The sequence below is a fragment of the Alligator mississippiensis genome, chromosome 3 (genome assembly GCF_030867095.1).
Source record: "Alligator mississippiensis isolate rAllMis1 chromosome 3, rAllMis1, whole genome shotgun sequence".
In the NCBI taxonomy this organism is placed as follows: Eukaryota; Metazoa; Chordata; order Crocodylia; family Alligatoridae; genus Alligator; species Alligator mississippiensis.
In genome coordinates, this window is record NC_081826.1 from 16,489,714 (window position 1) to 16,502,888 (window position 13,175).

A 13,175-nucleotide genomic window follows, 5' to 3' on the forward strand; every position below is an offset into this window, starting at 1 on the left:
GTTTGAGTAACAGTGCTATAGTTTGTATTGTGTTTTACTTACACACACACACACACTCTCTCTCTCTCTCTCTCTCTCTCTCTCTCTCTCTCTAGTAGCATTTTGTCAAATACTTAATTTTTTTATACTTGAATGATCAGTTCTGTTTCAATGTGCATGTTCTTTAGCATGAATGATGGTCACTGGCATGGGGATAAATTAGTAGGTTGCTGACATGAAAGGTTTACACTACGCACTGAAATGAAGCAGCTCACCTTATGGCTGAATTTTAGACTGTGCCTCATTTGTTTTCAACTTTGGCTTGCGTTTGTTTCTGCTGCTCTACTGTGTATCCAAGCTTCTTTCTTCTGTTTCAGGTGGCTTGCACTGACAGAATCTTGGCTTTGATACAGTCAAGATCTTATTCTTCAAGACTTGGCACTTGATCTTTTGATAACCTTAGTGTCATGTTTATGTGGGCGAGTGAGGAAACTGTTAAAAACAAATTTGTTAGATGTAGTGTGGTTTTGGCCCAAGGCTATTAAAATACTGCTTTGGGTCATTAATCTGTATACTTGAAGTCTGTTTCACAAAGACCTCATAAGGTTATTTGTTAAATCTCAGTTACGAGAGAATGCAGTAGGGTGCATACTAACTTTTATGAGGTTCTGAGGATATAGATGCCGTGTTCATTTCTGTTGAATTACACTTTCCATGACTCTTAAGATACAATTTTATTTGATGCTAGACTTCAGTTATGCAGTTTTTAGCTGATTTGTCAGAATATTTGCAATGAAAAAACATCCAGAAAATATAATATGATGGGCTGTTGAGTTTCCTTCAGATAGTGTCAGGTTCTGACTTTCAGAGCTATTGACTTTCCTTTGAATATTGTCAGCAACTATATTGATAGTATTACACATGCCATTGTCTTGATGCTCCCCATATATTTAAGAATAAATAGCTGCCTTGTATTTCTTTATGTGCACTGAAACTGATAACACAACCAAAAGGAATAGAAACAGTTTGGTGTGCTGATTTTTGAAGTTATATAGCAGCACTAACTGCAATATGGTAATGGAGGAAACTCAAACTGCACTTCTTAGCCCAATGTAATCCTCCAAAATGGCTAGCATGACTGTTCAACAAATCAGTGTCCTTGGAGAGAGCAAAAAACAAAAAATCCAGACAACTTTGGTTGCAACTCTTAACATTTTGGAAAATTCAACTTGCAACACTAAGCACAAAGCACTCCTAAACAGAATCATCACATACAGTATGTTTAGCACTGCACAACACTTTGTTTGGCCAAGGAGGAATACTGCACTTGACTATAGAGAATCAGTTTGCTATCTGTAAAGGGACTCTGTTTGCATTTGCAAAAGGAGAGGAGGGCAAGCTGCACAAGAATAAGCTTAGTGAGCCACGAGGGTAGGCGTCTAGTGCGTTCTCATTCAAAATAATTCCTTTTAAAAAGTTCTGTAATTGTCAGATGCCCAAGCAAGAAGGAAGCATGCAACAAAAGAAAAGTCTAAAGACAAGATGATGATTTGAAGCAAAGAAAAGGGAAACCATAAAAGTAAAGTTATAATAAGAAAATGTATTGTACGTACCAGATCGAATTTGTAGGGATGGAAGGTGAAGTGGGAAGCTACTTATGTCAAATCTGCATTATGTATAAGATAGTAATATATCTGCCCCAAGGGGATTTTGTGCTCCCGAGTAAAATTTCGTAAACACCCACAATCTCATATGTTTGTTCAGTATTAACTTGTTTCTAAATTTGGAATAATTGTTGCATGCATTTTTAAGCTGAAACTATAATGGATAGCATTATTTTTAATGCTTATTACTAAAACACGTTTTAGATGAATAGAACAAGGAGGCTGTTGTCCATAGTGATAGCTGAGACCCAGTGAGTTTTGAGTGAGTTGATTTTTCACAACTGAGTGTTCAAGTAGGATGCTTCAGAAGTGACTAGCATAATTTACTGCAGTCACCTGTCAGTTCAGCATGCTGTGTTGAATTACTGACACTGACCGTTTTTACAAACCTTCTCCTACTCTGTCAGTCTAAAAGAAATGCCTTTTGTTCAGAAGGGTAAATGAAGAAAGGATAATGAAAGAATGTTAAGGTGACAAGAGACCTTTTCAATAGAAGTAGTAAAGTGGCAAGTCTTGATTGCATTAATTAACAATGCAAATACTCTGGAATGCTGTGGGACTTCGTATTAGTCTGTACTGCACTATAGCATTTCATGTTTTTGCATGAACTGCTACTAGTAAACTAGTGCTTATCTGTCTGCTATTTTCCCATTTTTTTTTTTGTCTTCATTTCTTACAGCAGTCTTCAGCAGCTTTCAAAATTATACATGTGACTTTCCTGTGACAGTTTCAGAACTGCTGGACATTTTCTTTTTAGTCTATGCCTAATCAGTGTTGTCCTTTTTTTGCTCCTTTTTTTTAAAAAAGAAAAGGAGTCACAAGCTTCCTTGCATTCAGACACTTCTTACTGGTTGTCAAAACATTAACTGTTATGCTGTTGCAAGGTCTACATTGATGTACTTTATGATAATGACCAGTTTCTGTGCATTTAACATGGATGTTCAATTTGTCATTCAACCCAACTGAGTATCTCAAAGCCAGATAAACAGTGTATGTGTAGCTTTTTGTCTTGTTGCAAGCCATACTTTAAAATGATTTTTTGTTTTATTTTTTATGTTTTTGCAAAATGTTGAATATTAAGAGTTCCACTTCCTGGGTATGCCCAGCATCCATCCACGTTAATGGAAGTTATATGCACGTCATTGAGACAAGACCATTTATTCTAGTTGGTCTTGAATGTGGTGTTTTTTTTTTTGTTTTTTGTTTTTTTTTTTGTCAATTTATAGTAAGCAGTTTCTTAAATAGTAACTGCATCTAATACATGGACTCCAATCGTTAGTTGTAAACAACAATAATGGTTGTTAAAAATTAGCTAATTTTTATTTGAGGCAAAGATATGTTAGGAAATCTTTTATTGGACCACCTGTATAGTTGGGATAGAGTTAGACAAACTTTTGAATATAAGACATTCTTCATCAGGTATGACCAGAACAAGCCAAACACAGCATGATTTCTATTTTATTTTTTGCTGATATTATGCCCTGGGGTTTTTTGTACTCTGATTTTAGGTTGGTTAGTTCGGAGTGCATGCCTGTTCCCTAATTAACGTAGTTAAATAGCTAAAATAGTGTCACTAGAAAGTTGCAGTTTGAAGTAGTGATTCCTTTTTTTCTTGTCCTAAGTAGGCTAAACTTTCACACCACCCACTCTAGCTAGGGACCCACTTCAGCTAGAAATACCAAAAAGGCAACCTTTGTGTGAGAGAGCATTAAAAAACCCAGCAAGCTAATCGCATCCAAAGTAAATAAATTATGAAATAAAATGTTTTAAAGATCCTTGCTTAGATCACAGACTTGGTGGCATATCTGAAAGCAGATATTTTCACAAATAATTTCTTTAAAGTAAATGTAGCTTTTTTGAATGATGTAAAGTACAGGTCATTTTTCTGAAGAGAGAATGTTTATTGCCAGTTACAGTTAAAATATCAGAAAGACTGCTAATGCATTTGTAAAATTATTGCATCCATTATTGAGCTATATATGTTAAAGCTTTTTCAGCCTTTGCTTGATGTTTATTTTTTTTCTTTTTAATAAAGTTAATCCTGAGAATGTATTCTGTACAACGGTGAGAACAAAGAATTTCTACTGTCAAAAGCTTAAAATAAAAATTACTGGTATATATGGAACGTTTGAATGCTGAAAAAAATAAGTAGCTCGTATAAAGCTATTAGTTTATCCTACAATCAGTGTCTTTTTTCATAACTCACCTGCAGCTCCTCCATGGAGCTTCTAGTGCACTCTAAAAGTGAGAATAAGTTGTAGTATGTGCATGACAGAAATATAATTAAAGAGAACTTTTCAATGAACTTTAAAAGAAATAACTTGAGGATAATGGTGCTTAGTAACTTATTTAGCGGTTTCATACAAGTAAGGTTCCAAACCCATACAATGATTCTGTTCTCTGAAGTTCCTCAGAGATAATAGCTTTATGCAGTACATGAAATAATCTTTATATACCACTTCAGTCCTGTGGATCAGGCTGTATCAAAACCTCAGGCAGTTAAAAATTACTTAATTTACTCTCCTACTGTTTAGATGCCCAGCCTACTGAATCTGAAAAGGAAATTTACAATCAGGTGAATGTAGTATTAAAGGATGCCGAAGGAATCCTGGAAGACTTACAGTCCTACAGAGGAGCTGGGCACGAAATACGAGAGGTAAAACATGATTTGATACTTTTCTGATCTACAAACAACTGTTTTTGTGCTGTTGGGATACACTCACATGTTGAATTTTAGCTTCTCTTTTCTTGGTTTAGTTTCTGTTGGAAGAATTGTTTGTTAGCTTAACATGGTTATACTTTTAAAACACAACGGAGTAGGATCATAGTTAAAAAAAAGTTTCCATTTAGTAAGTTACATAATTTAGTAGCTTTCTTATTAAATGTTGCATACAAACAAAAGGATGGAATGGGTTACCTAGAGAGGTGGTGGACTCTCCATCCTTGGAGGATTTTAAGGCCCGGCTCAACAAAGCCCTGGCTGGGATGATCTAGTTGGGGATGGTCCTGCTTTGAGCAGGTGATTGGACTAGATGCGACCTCCTGAGGTTCTTTCCAACTAATTTTCAATGATTCTACGATGCTTCCTCTAAAGTTATCATCTTAACAGGATTCCCACTCCTGGGTCTTGGGTTTTAATGAGAGCTAAAGGTGCTCCTCATTTGCTGCCTCAGCTAAAATAGACTTTTAGCATTGTTTATTGCTGTAAGCCAGCACAGTTTATGGAGATTGGACTAGGTTTTTTGGTTAGCCTAGGTATGGGTTATGTACTAAGCAGAAATTGCAAAATCATAATTTCATGTATTAAAGTGTGAACCAGAAAGAAGTGTTTCATTTTCCGACCCACAGCTGTGTTTGCATAGCTGGCAGAGTTATCTCGCTAACTGATGAAATGCGATGCTCGTTCGGAGAGAAACCCCTCATGACACTTTTTAATTGCCTTTATCTTTCAGAAATAGGTCTTGGAACACAGAAGATTCTTCTACAGTTGCTTGTTCCAAATGTCTGTTACTTCCATTTAAAAAGGTCTAGAGCAAGCAGTCCATCCTCCAAATTCTTAGAGGTCCAAACTCGGCTTATTTCTGTGAGGACAGCGCATGCCTCATGAATATGAACACTCGCTGTCATCTTTAGCCGTGCTGATGCGACAGCCCTTCCCCAGAGCTAGCCTTGCTACAGGGCACTAAGGCTGCCTATACACATACTCTGGGATGGGGGTTGGAGGACTTCTAATTGGGGCAGGAGTTGCTTAAACTAAAATGCCGAAGCGTATTGTGTATTCAGTGCCCTGTGTTTCAAAATGGCGGCAGGGGGGGGCTTTAACTAAAGCTCATTTGGTGAACTTTAGTTAAAGCGCCGCTACCGCCACTTTGAAATTTAGGATGCTGAATACATGAGACACTGCAGCGTGCTGGAGCGTTCCAATTAGAAAACTCCAGCAGGTGCTGATGATTTCTAATCTGAATGTGTTGGACGGAGCATGTATATAGGCACCCTAAAAGTCTATGGAAATTGCTCAGTCCTGTTAGGTAAATGGAATAGCTATTGGTGGTATTTAAAAAAAGCCCCAAAAAACCAAACAAACTATAAGATCCTCCTTTGTGCGTCCAACCAAAGCAGCTGCCATTTCTTTTCAGTGAAAACAGGCTAGAAATAAAACTTTGAAGGCTTTGAGACAGATCTGAGCAAAACTTCCAGGTTGCTGACAAGTCCTTTCAGCAGTAACACAACTATTTGTATCTATTTACTTCTGTTAGAAATTAGCTAAGATTTTTTTAATGAACGTTAAAAATTCGGAAGTAATGACTTTTCCCCCAAAATGTGCAGCGGGACATGCAGAAAAACAATGAACAAGAAATGAACTATACAGTCATCCAGATAGAAACAGCAACGTTCAGCAAATATTGCGGTGGAACTAGTAAAGACATAAATTAAAGAGCAGATTAAATAGTCTTATGTGAAAGAAATGTGGCGGAATTCAAAGTTCCTACAATAGAAAACGTGTTGGCTTGATGCCAAGGTCTGATAAATATTTTACATGGTGACTATTCCATAGATTGGCGATTCAGAATGTCAAGTTCCAAGATCTTCCAGCATCCTGTAAAGTTTGTTACACTTGGTTGGGTAGCAGAGGTTAAGAGTAACAGACATTTTTACTGAATGTCCATTTAAATTTGCCCAAAATTTCTTACATTTGGAAAGAAAGATCAAGACTCTTGGCTTGTATTATGTTCTAGTATTTCCTAGAAATTTGGGGTGAAAAGAAATTACTATGAAGTTCAATATACTTTGCAAAAAATATTAAATTACTTTTGCCAGTAAATCCCAACTGTCTGAGGTGCTAGTCACTTTCTTCCTGTAATCATATTCAACAAGAGGTTATTGGCTTGCTGTTGTCATTACACAAATTCTACAGAAAAATCAAACAACGGAGAGAGGAGCCCAAAGGATCCGAAATACCAAAATTCACTAAATTACCCCATTACAAAAAAAAAAACAAAAAACAAAACAGAAAGCTTCTTCTGTACCAAAGAAAATTTTGCCCAAACCTCACTGTATAGCCCTCGGCCTAAAATTCCATGTCAATACACATCAATGCAAATATTTTTAATTGAATGGAAACTGTTCACAGATTTAAACAAATTGCTTTGTTTTGTTGCAAAATGCTCATAAAATGCTCATTTTTTGAATCCAAAGAGATTCATCCAGAGAGCCCCAGGTAGAATTCAACAGACAGCCGATTGGTTTTTGCCCCCCTCACCTGCTGGGCTGTCCTGGTTTTAAAGCTGCAATGGAGAGCTGTTGCATGGACTCTCTCAGAACTGGGGACTGAAAGCTTTCCACTTCCCTGCAGTGGAACCAGGGCTCTGAAAGCCTCACCTTGAACACCAGGCTCTTTAGGCTTTGGAGCTCCTAGCGAATCTGAGAAGAGGATTAATTCTTGCCTTCTGCTCTAGTGAAGCAGACTGGGGAGTTCCCCAGGGACTGCCGGATGGGGTTAACTGTCTGATCATGTAGCCATTGTGGCCCTTCCCCACACAAACTGAGCCCACCACCATGCTGAAGCAGATGATCATGCACAGCACCTTTTTTTTTTTTTTTTTTAACTCAGAGGACAACCTTGGTAAAAGACCATTACAGTCCCTGCGCCGGGGGAATAGAGGTTGCATGAGCCTTCTTCAGCTCACGAAAATTTCTATTGTTTCAATTATAAATCAATCTACTACCCCCCAACTGGTAGATTTCTACAGTTGTCTGAGTAGTATCCATGATCACTCAGCTAAATTAAACTGGTTCCCTTGGAAGTGTCTTAAGCAAAGCAGTTTATTTTGCATAGTAAGTATGTCATACTGTGCTAATTATTGCATTCTTTGTATATTAATAACTTCATAGAAATGGTCTTTTTATTCTATATAATGTTATGTACAAAGTATGCTGAATTATTTTCATTGGATGAGGAATGTGCAGACCAAGCACAGTATCTTATTAAAGACTTCAGCTTACACTTTGTCTGTAATGGAATGCCCACTGGAACTTGAATGTCTAGAGAAAATGTTATACCCTACTTGTTTGAAGAATAATGTCCCCTTTTGTTTTTGGTAGGTTGTTTCAGTGCTCTTTTAAGCCTCTCTTTATGCATGTTGTGAATAGAAGGAAGCTTTATGTTCTTGATTTTTATATTACTAAGCTAAATCTAACTTGTTCTTTCTGCATGTGTTTGATTTTTTTAAGGCAATACAGCACCCCAGTGATGAAAAATTGCAGGAGAAGGCATGGGGTGCAGTCGTTCCACTAGTAGGCAAGCTAAAGAAATTCTATGAATTTTCTCAACGGCTAGGTAAGTTGAAACTTAGTAAATTAATGACTTGTCATCAGAATATAATGAAAGAATGCCAACCCAGACAATATATCCATCCATGTCAGTAGTAAACCCCATGTGATTTAGAATCTTTTTGCTTGAAAGGGAGCTGTGTTGCTGTGGATTGCTTTGTGGGCGTAGGATGGTGCATTCGAACACCCCACTCCCACTGCATTTGACAGCAGACTCTCCTCTGTCAAGATTGGAAGAGGAAAATAAAGGTTGACTCGTGTCCCTCTTTCTTGCCCTACTTGCAACTCTGTTAAGAAGTTTATCTGTGAATGCTAGATTGAATCAGCAGGAAAAATGTCCATACCCAGTAAAAATAAAAACTTTAGCAAGTCTTTATAACAAGAAAGTAAGGTAAGTTCATATCACAAAAGAAACTACCTCTCCATTTGCGTATCTCACCCATGCTCATGCCTGGGGAACGTCTCCTATATTTCTAAATGAATTACCTCCACTTGTTTGAAGCAGCTGTTCTTGTAGCCCACTCCTCTCTCCCTCCCCTTTGGCTTCTGTGCATGGGAGGGAGAAGTTGAAAGCCTCTAGAGTTTCACTCACCAGAGATCAAATAGCAGCCACCCTCACATGGAGATGTGGATTTAATTCTTAATTTCAAATTAAATTTGGTCTCTCTAAAGCAACAAGTGGTTACTCCATGCTCATTACAATTTATGCCCAAATCCTACACTCTCTTGTTCTATTTAAATTCAGTGGAAGATTTTTGTGAGGTTTTTACAGGTTCCTAAATAAATAACTACAGTAAAGGCTCATATGGACATTTTACTGCACATGTAGTTGCATTGTTGTTTGTTTTATAAATGCAAAGAATTTAATTTAAATGTTGCTATTTAAACAGTGGTATTAGAATGTTAATCTGGTAATGCTCACCTAAATACTACTGAAGGACTCCTAAATTGGTAGATGAATCCTATAACTTTCTGGCACAAGATAAGTCTTTTGTGTTAAGGTGGTAAGTTGAGCTTGATGCAGTAAATTGCATGGTTTAAGAAAGCAAATTTATACATGTATGCCCACAGATTGTAAAGTGAAAAAGTCAGATATACAGGTTTCCTTGATTTATGCTGTACATGCGTTCCTGGAGAACGGTGCATAAAAACCCACTTTACAATGTAACAAATAGGGATAGGTTCCCATGGCGGTGAGGGAAGGAGTGAGGCTGGGACTAGGGAAGGGGCGGGGGGAAGGGTGCTACTCCTGGGGCTGCACAAGGCAGCAAAGCAGAGGGAACAGAGCGGCACTCGCCCCAGCCCTGGCTACAGCAGCCCTGGGAGTGGCGAGTGCCAGCTGCCTGCAGCCGCTGGGCTGCACCGTGCTCCACCTGTCCTCACTCACCTCTGCTCCTGGGTTCCTGGGCAGCTGGCACCAGCCGCTCCCAGGGCTGCTGCAGCTGCTGGGCTGCACTGCGCTCTGCCTGTCCCCACTCACCTCTGCTCCTGGGTTTGCACCATGCCCTGGTGCAGACAACTGGTGTCAGCTGCTCCCAGGGCCTCTGCAGCTGGGGTGAGTGGGGCCATGGCGCTTTCCCCTCCCTCCACAGACTTACCTGGTTGGGCAGGGGTGCATCTGTGCTGATCGCATAAGAGTGAATTTACCTCGCGTATAACAAATTATGGGTCTAAATATGCTCATCACATAAGAGCAAATTCACCTATGTGGAACTCGCATAAATTGAGAGAAACCTGTAAATCCTTTTTATTTGTATACGTTTTGGGAGTAAGATCAATAGTTAATCATTCAAAATGGAATTTAATTTTTGGGGGAGGTTTTTTTGGCATAATACTGATAACACAATGCCAGAAATACTTTTATATGGAACAACAGACAGTTCAAGGACCAAAATATTTAGCTGTTTGTTTAATTTAAATCAGTTTTTGGATCTATATTAAAGCTGTTATGAAATGCGTCTTTTATTACTTAAAGCTGCAGATTACACTACTTACAAGTTCTCAAAGTCAGTTCTACTAGTCATTTAATTAAGGCTAGCATGGTCAACCAGCTTCTATGTTTGAATGAAGTGTGAATCTACTGGTCGGCCAAAACTACACTACTGTAGTACACATCATCAAATGCATAGAAAAATATTCTACAGAATGAAAATACTGAAAATGACCGACCAGATCACAAAATGTAAATAATTAAAACCACGTCGTATGGTTTTCATTAACATGTATTTAAACACTAAAAATACCGGATTTTTGAGATGTCAAAAACTTCCATGCTTCAGTTACGTTGCAATTAAAAACCTTCATTCCTGAGATCTTGGCATTTTGTCTTCCTGTTAAGGCAAGAAAAGAATGTCCACTAAACTTCCCTTTTCTCAGTAGCTAAAACATCCGCATATGACTTGCAGCAGAGAGCGCAAAATGTAAGGCGGTCAGAAAACTTAACAAAAATAGCAAGGGAGCATGTTAAACTTAATTGCTGCATGTATTTTATCCAGAAGCCAAGTCAGTCAGTTGTAGGAGGGGACAGTCTGAAATAAAAATACTTTTTTATTTGTTGGGAGATCCCTGATAGGAGCATCCTGTGATACTTTCCACAAAGTCTGAGAGATGAGATTAGAAATAGAAACTCTGTATTGGATTAAGAGGGGAAAAAGGAAGGTCAGGAGAAGTCAGTGGCAGCACTTAAGTTCTTTTTTAAGGACTACCTTTTTATAGTTTTGCATCCTTTCTCCACCAGTCTCTGGGGGCACCTATACACATGCTGGACATCTGCTCTGATACATGCTAATTAGCATGCATTGAAGCATACTTGATTAATAGAGTCTGCTGAAGCATGCTAATTAGCATGCTCCAGCAGTCTGCGCTACATGTATTTAGTGTCCCTGCACTTTAAAATAGCAGTGGGGGCACTTCAGCTGAAGCTTGTCGAATGAGCTTTAGTTAAAGTGCCCCTGCTGCCATTTTGAAGTGCAGAATGTTGAACGCACATGATGCTGCAGGCGCTTTAATTACAGTGGCACTCAGAGCTGCTCTAATTGGAATGCCCCCCCGCGCTCACCCTGGAGCATGTGTAAAGACACCCTGAGAGTTGTAAACCAAAGTACTCCTGAGCCACCTCTGAAGGATATCCTCTCACATGAAGTTACCCAGAAGTCTAGCTTCTCTTAGTCTAGAATAAAGATCAGCAACGTTTTTGACCAGAGTGCCAAAAACACCCCAGCCTCGACCCAGTCCTCCACATGGCGTGCCAGAGGCAGATGGCAGGGAAGCCGAGGGGCTCTATCCTCATTGCTGGCAGGAAGTGCGCACACACCTCCAGGCAGGTGGGAGTGGGGGGGCAGTGTTGCACTGTCCTGGCTCTTTCTCTGCCATGTGTCCCAAGGTGTGCATACACCTGCCACCACCATGAAGCTGGAGCCAGGGCTCAAAATCCCGGTACTGCTGTTTGCAGCCTGCCGACCACCTGCTGCAGCTGCCCAGAGCCCCAGCTGCTGGCTCCCACCACATGTCCCATGCTGGGCTGAAACTGCTCCCACAGCATGGGGCATGCGGTTGGGGCCACAGTCATGCCTTGTGTGTGCCTTGAATGGGATCCAGCCAGCAGGAAGCCTGTAGTCCAGATCTGGCTTGGGGCACAATGCAAGTTTGATACCTTTAACTTAGCATACTTATGTATAAATTATTTTTATCAGCTTTCAGAGAGGCAAATTGGTTACAGTACTGAGGGGAGAGTTAAAATATGTTGCCCTTCTGTGTTATCTGCTGGAGTAAGTTTCCATATAGTTACCAAAAAAGTTGTGGTCATGTAAGAGTGACGTTGTAGTATTGATGGTGCATAAGTTATGCAAGAGGCAAGGATTTCTTAGGATGATATCTTTTATTGTACCAACTGTGTACAATAATGCAAGACATTCTTTTTCAGCCAATCACTGTGCTAACTTCAGGACCTGAAGAAAAAAGTTTTGCATTTGAAAACTTGTCTAATGCTACCCTAGCTATATAGTTGGTCCAATAAAAGCTATCACCCTAAGAAACCTCATGCCTCTCGCAAAAAAAAAAAAAAAAAAAAAAGTGCAGTAATTGAAACTTTCCTGTGGTCCTCCAAGAAAAGTCAGTGCTCTTGTGTATAAATGTTTCCAGATTGTGAAGATGAAAAATATTCAATTTTTCACTTCAAGAAGTGAAACCTCAACTTTGTATTTCTTGACATAACATCCCTTTGAACAATTTAGAATCAGTATTTCACCCATTTAAAAAAAAACGAAGTTTTTTTAGCCATAGTTACATATGCTAGAAAGTTTTTGGAGTTATTTCTGGTAGCTATCTTCTGAACAGCTTTATTTTTCTTTCAAACTCTCTAACAAAATAGTCCCAAGAGCAAGATATTTTCCCTAAGTCTCAGAATATCTTCTTTGCTGTCATTCTAGGCCCCCAAATCTCTGGAAATGTTCAGGATCATTTGTAGAACACACACCATTTCTAGATCATTTTTGGATGTTTCTAAAAATAATAAGAAAATAACCACTTACACAGTAATAAGTAAAAAGCTGAGGCTAAAAAAAAATCTTTCTTTAGTTGTCCAGTAAAAAGCAGCCTTAAAGGAGAAATCTTTCTTCTGACGTGGAGGTGTGAAACATATTTTAAGTGATAACTTTATCCTGCAAAAATGTTGAGGTTACTGCCTGACTTGGTTTTATTTCAAGATGTCTCTTCTCTTTCAAGTTTGAAACTTTAGAGGGATAAACTTTTGCCTTCACTGCTTCTTAGTGGTGACTGGAATAACTAATATACGGTAAATATGAAACATATTAAATAGAGACACAAAACAATTTGGAGAAAAATTAGTTTATCATAAAATTTACCATATTCTCATGTAACATGTACCAGAATGTAATATTCATCTTAATTTTGAAAGTCAGAATGGAGAAAAAAAAATATTTCTATCATTATGGCTGCATAACTAAGCCTCTTCCACCTACTTTTCATCTGACTTGCCCTCTCTTTTTCCTGCTCAACTAAAAGGCTAAAACACTAGCTCCCGGTGAAGACTGGTGTCCATGGGTGGATCTGTGATTTTTTTTTTTTTAAACGGGTCAAATAATCTCCAGGGCTGTGAAGTGGGAGAAGAGTGACATAGGAGCAGCTAGCAAATGGCAAAATTGTTGTAAGGAAGGTTGGCATGATTAGTGAAACATCAAGTCC

At 38.7% G+C, this 13,175-nt stretch overlaps 1 protein-coding gene across 10 annotated transcripts in view; it reads left to right on the top strand.

Moving 5' to 3' along the window:
- CYRIB (CYFIP related Rac1 interactor B) overlaps positions 1-13,175 on the top strand; it is a 179,387-nt gene that overhangs the window by 102,183 nt on the left and 64,029 nt on the right. For all 10 annotated transcript variants that reach the window (XM_059723750.1, XM_006264802.4, XM_059723756.1 and 7 more), the window contains 2 exons: positions 4,178-4,299; positions 7,875-7,980. In XM_059723750.1, the coding sequence (XP_059579733.1) occupies positions 4,178-4,299; positions 7,875-7,980 (228 nt within the window). The remainder of the gene's footprint in view (positions 1-4,177; positions 4,300-7,874; positions 7,981-13,175) is intronic.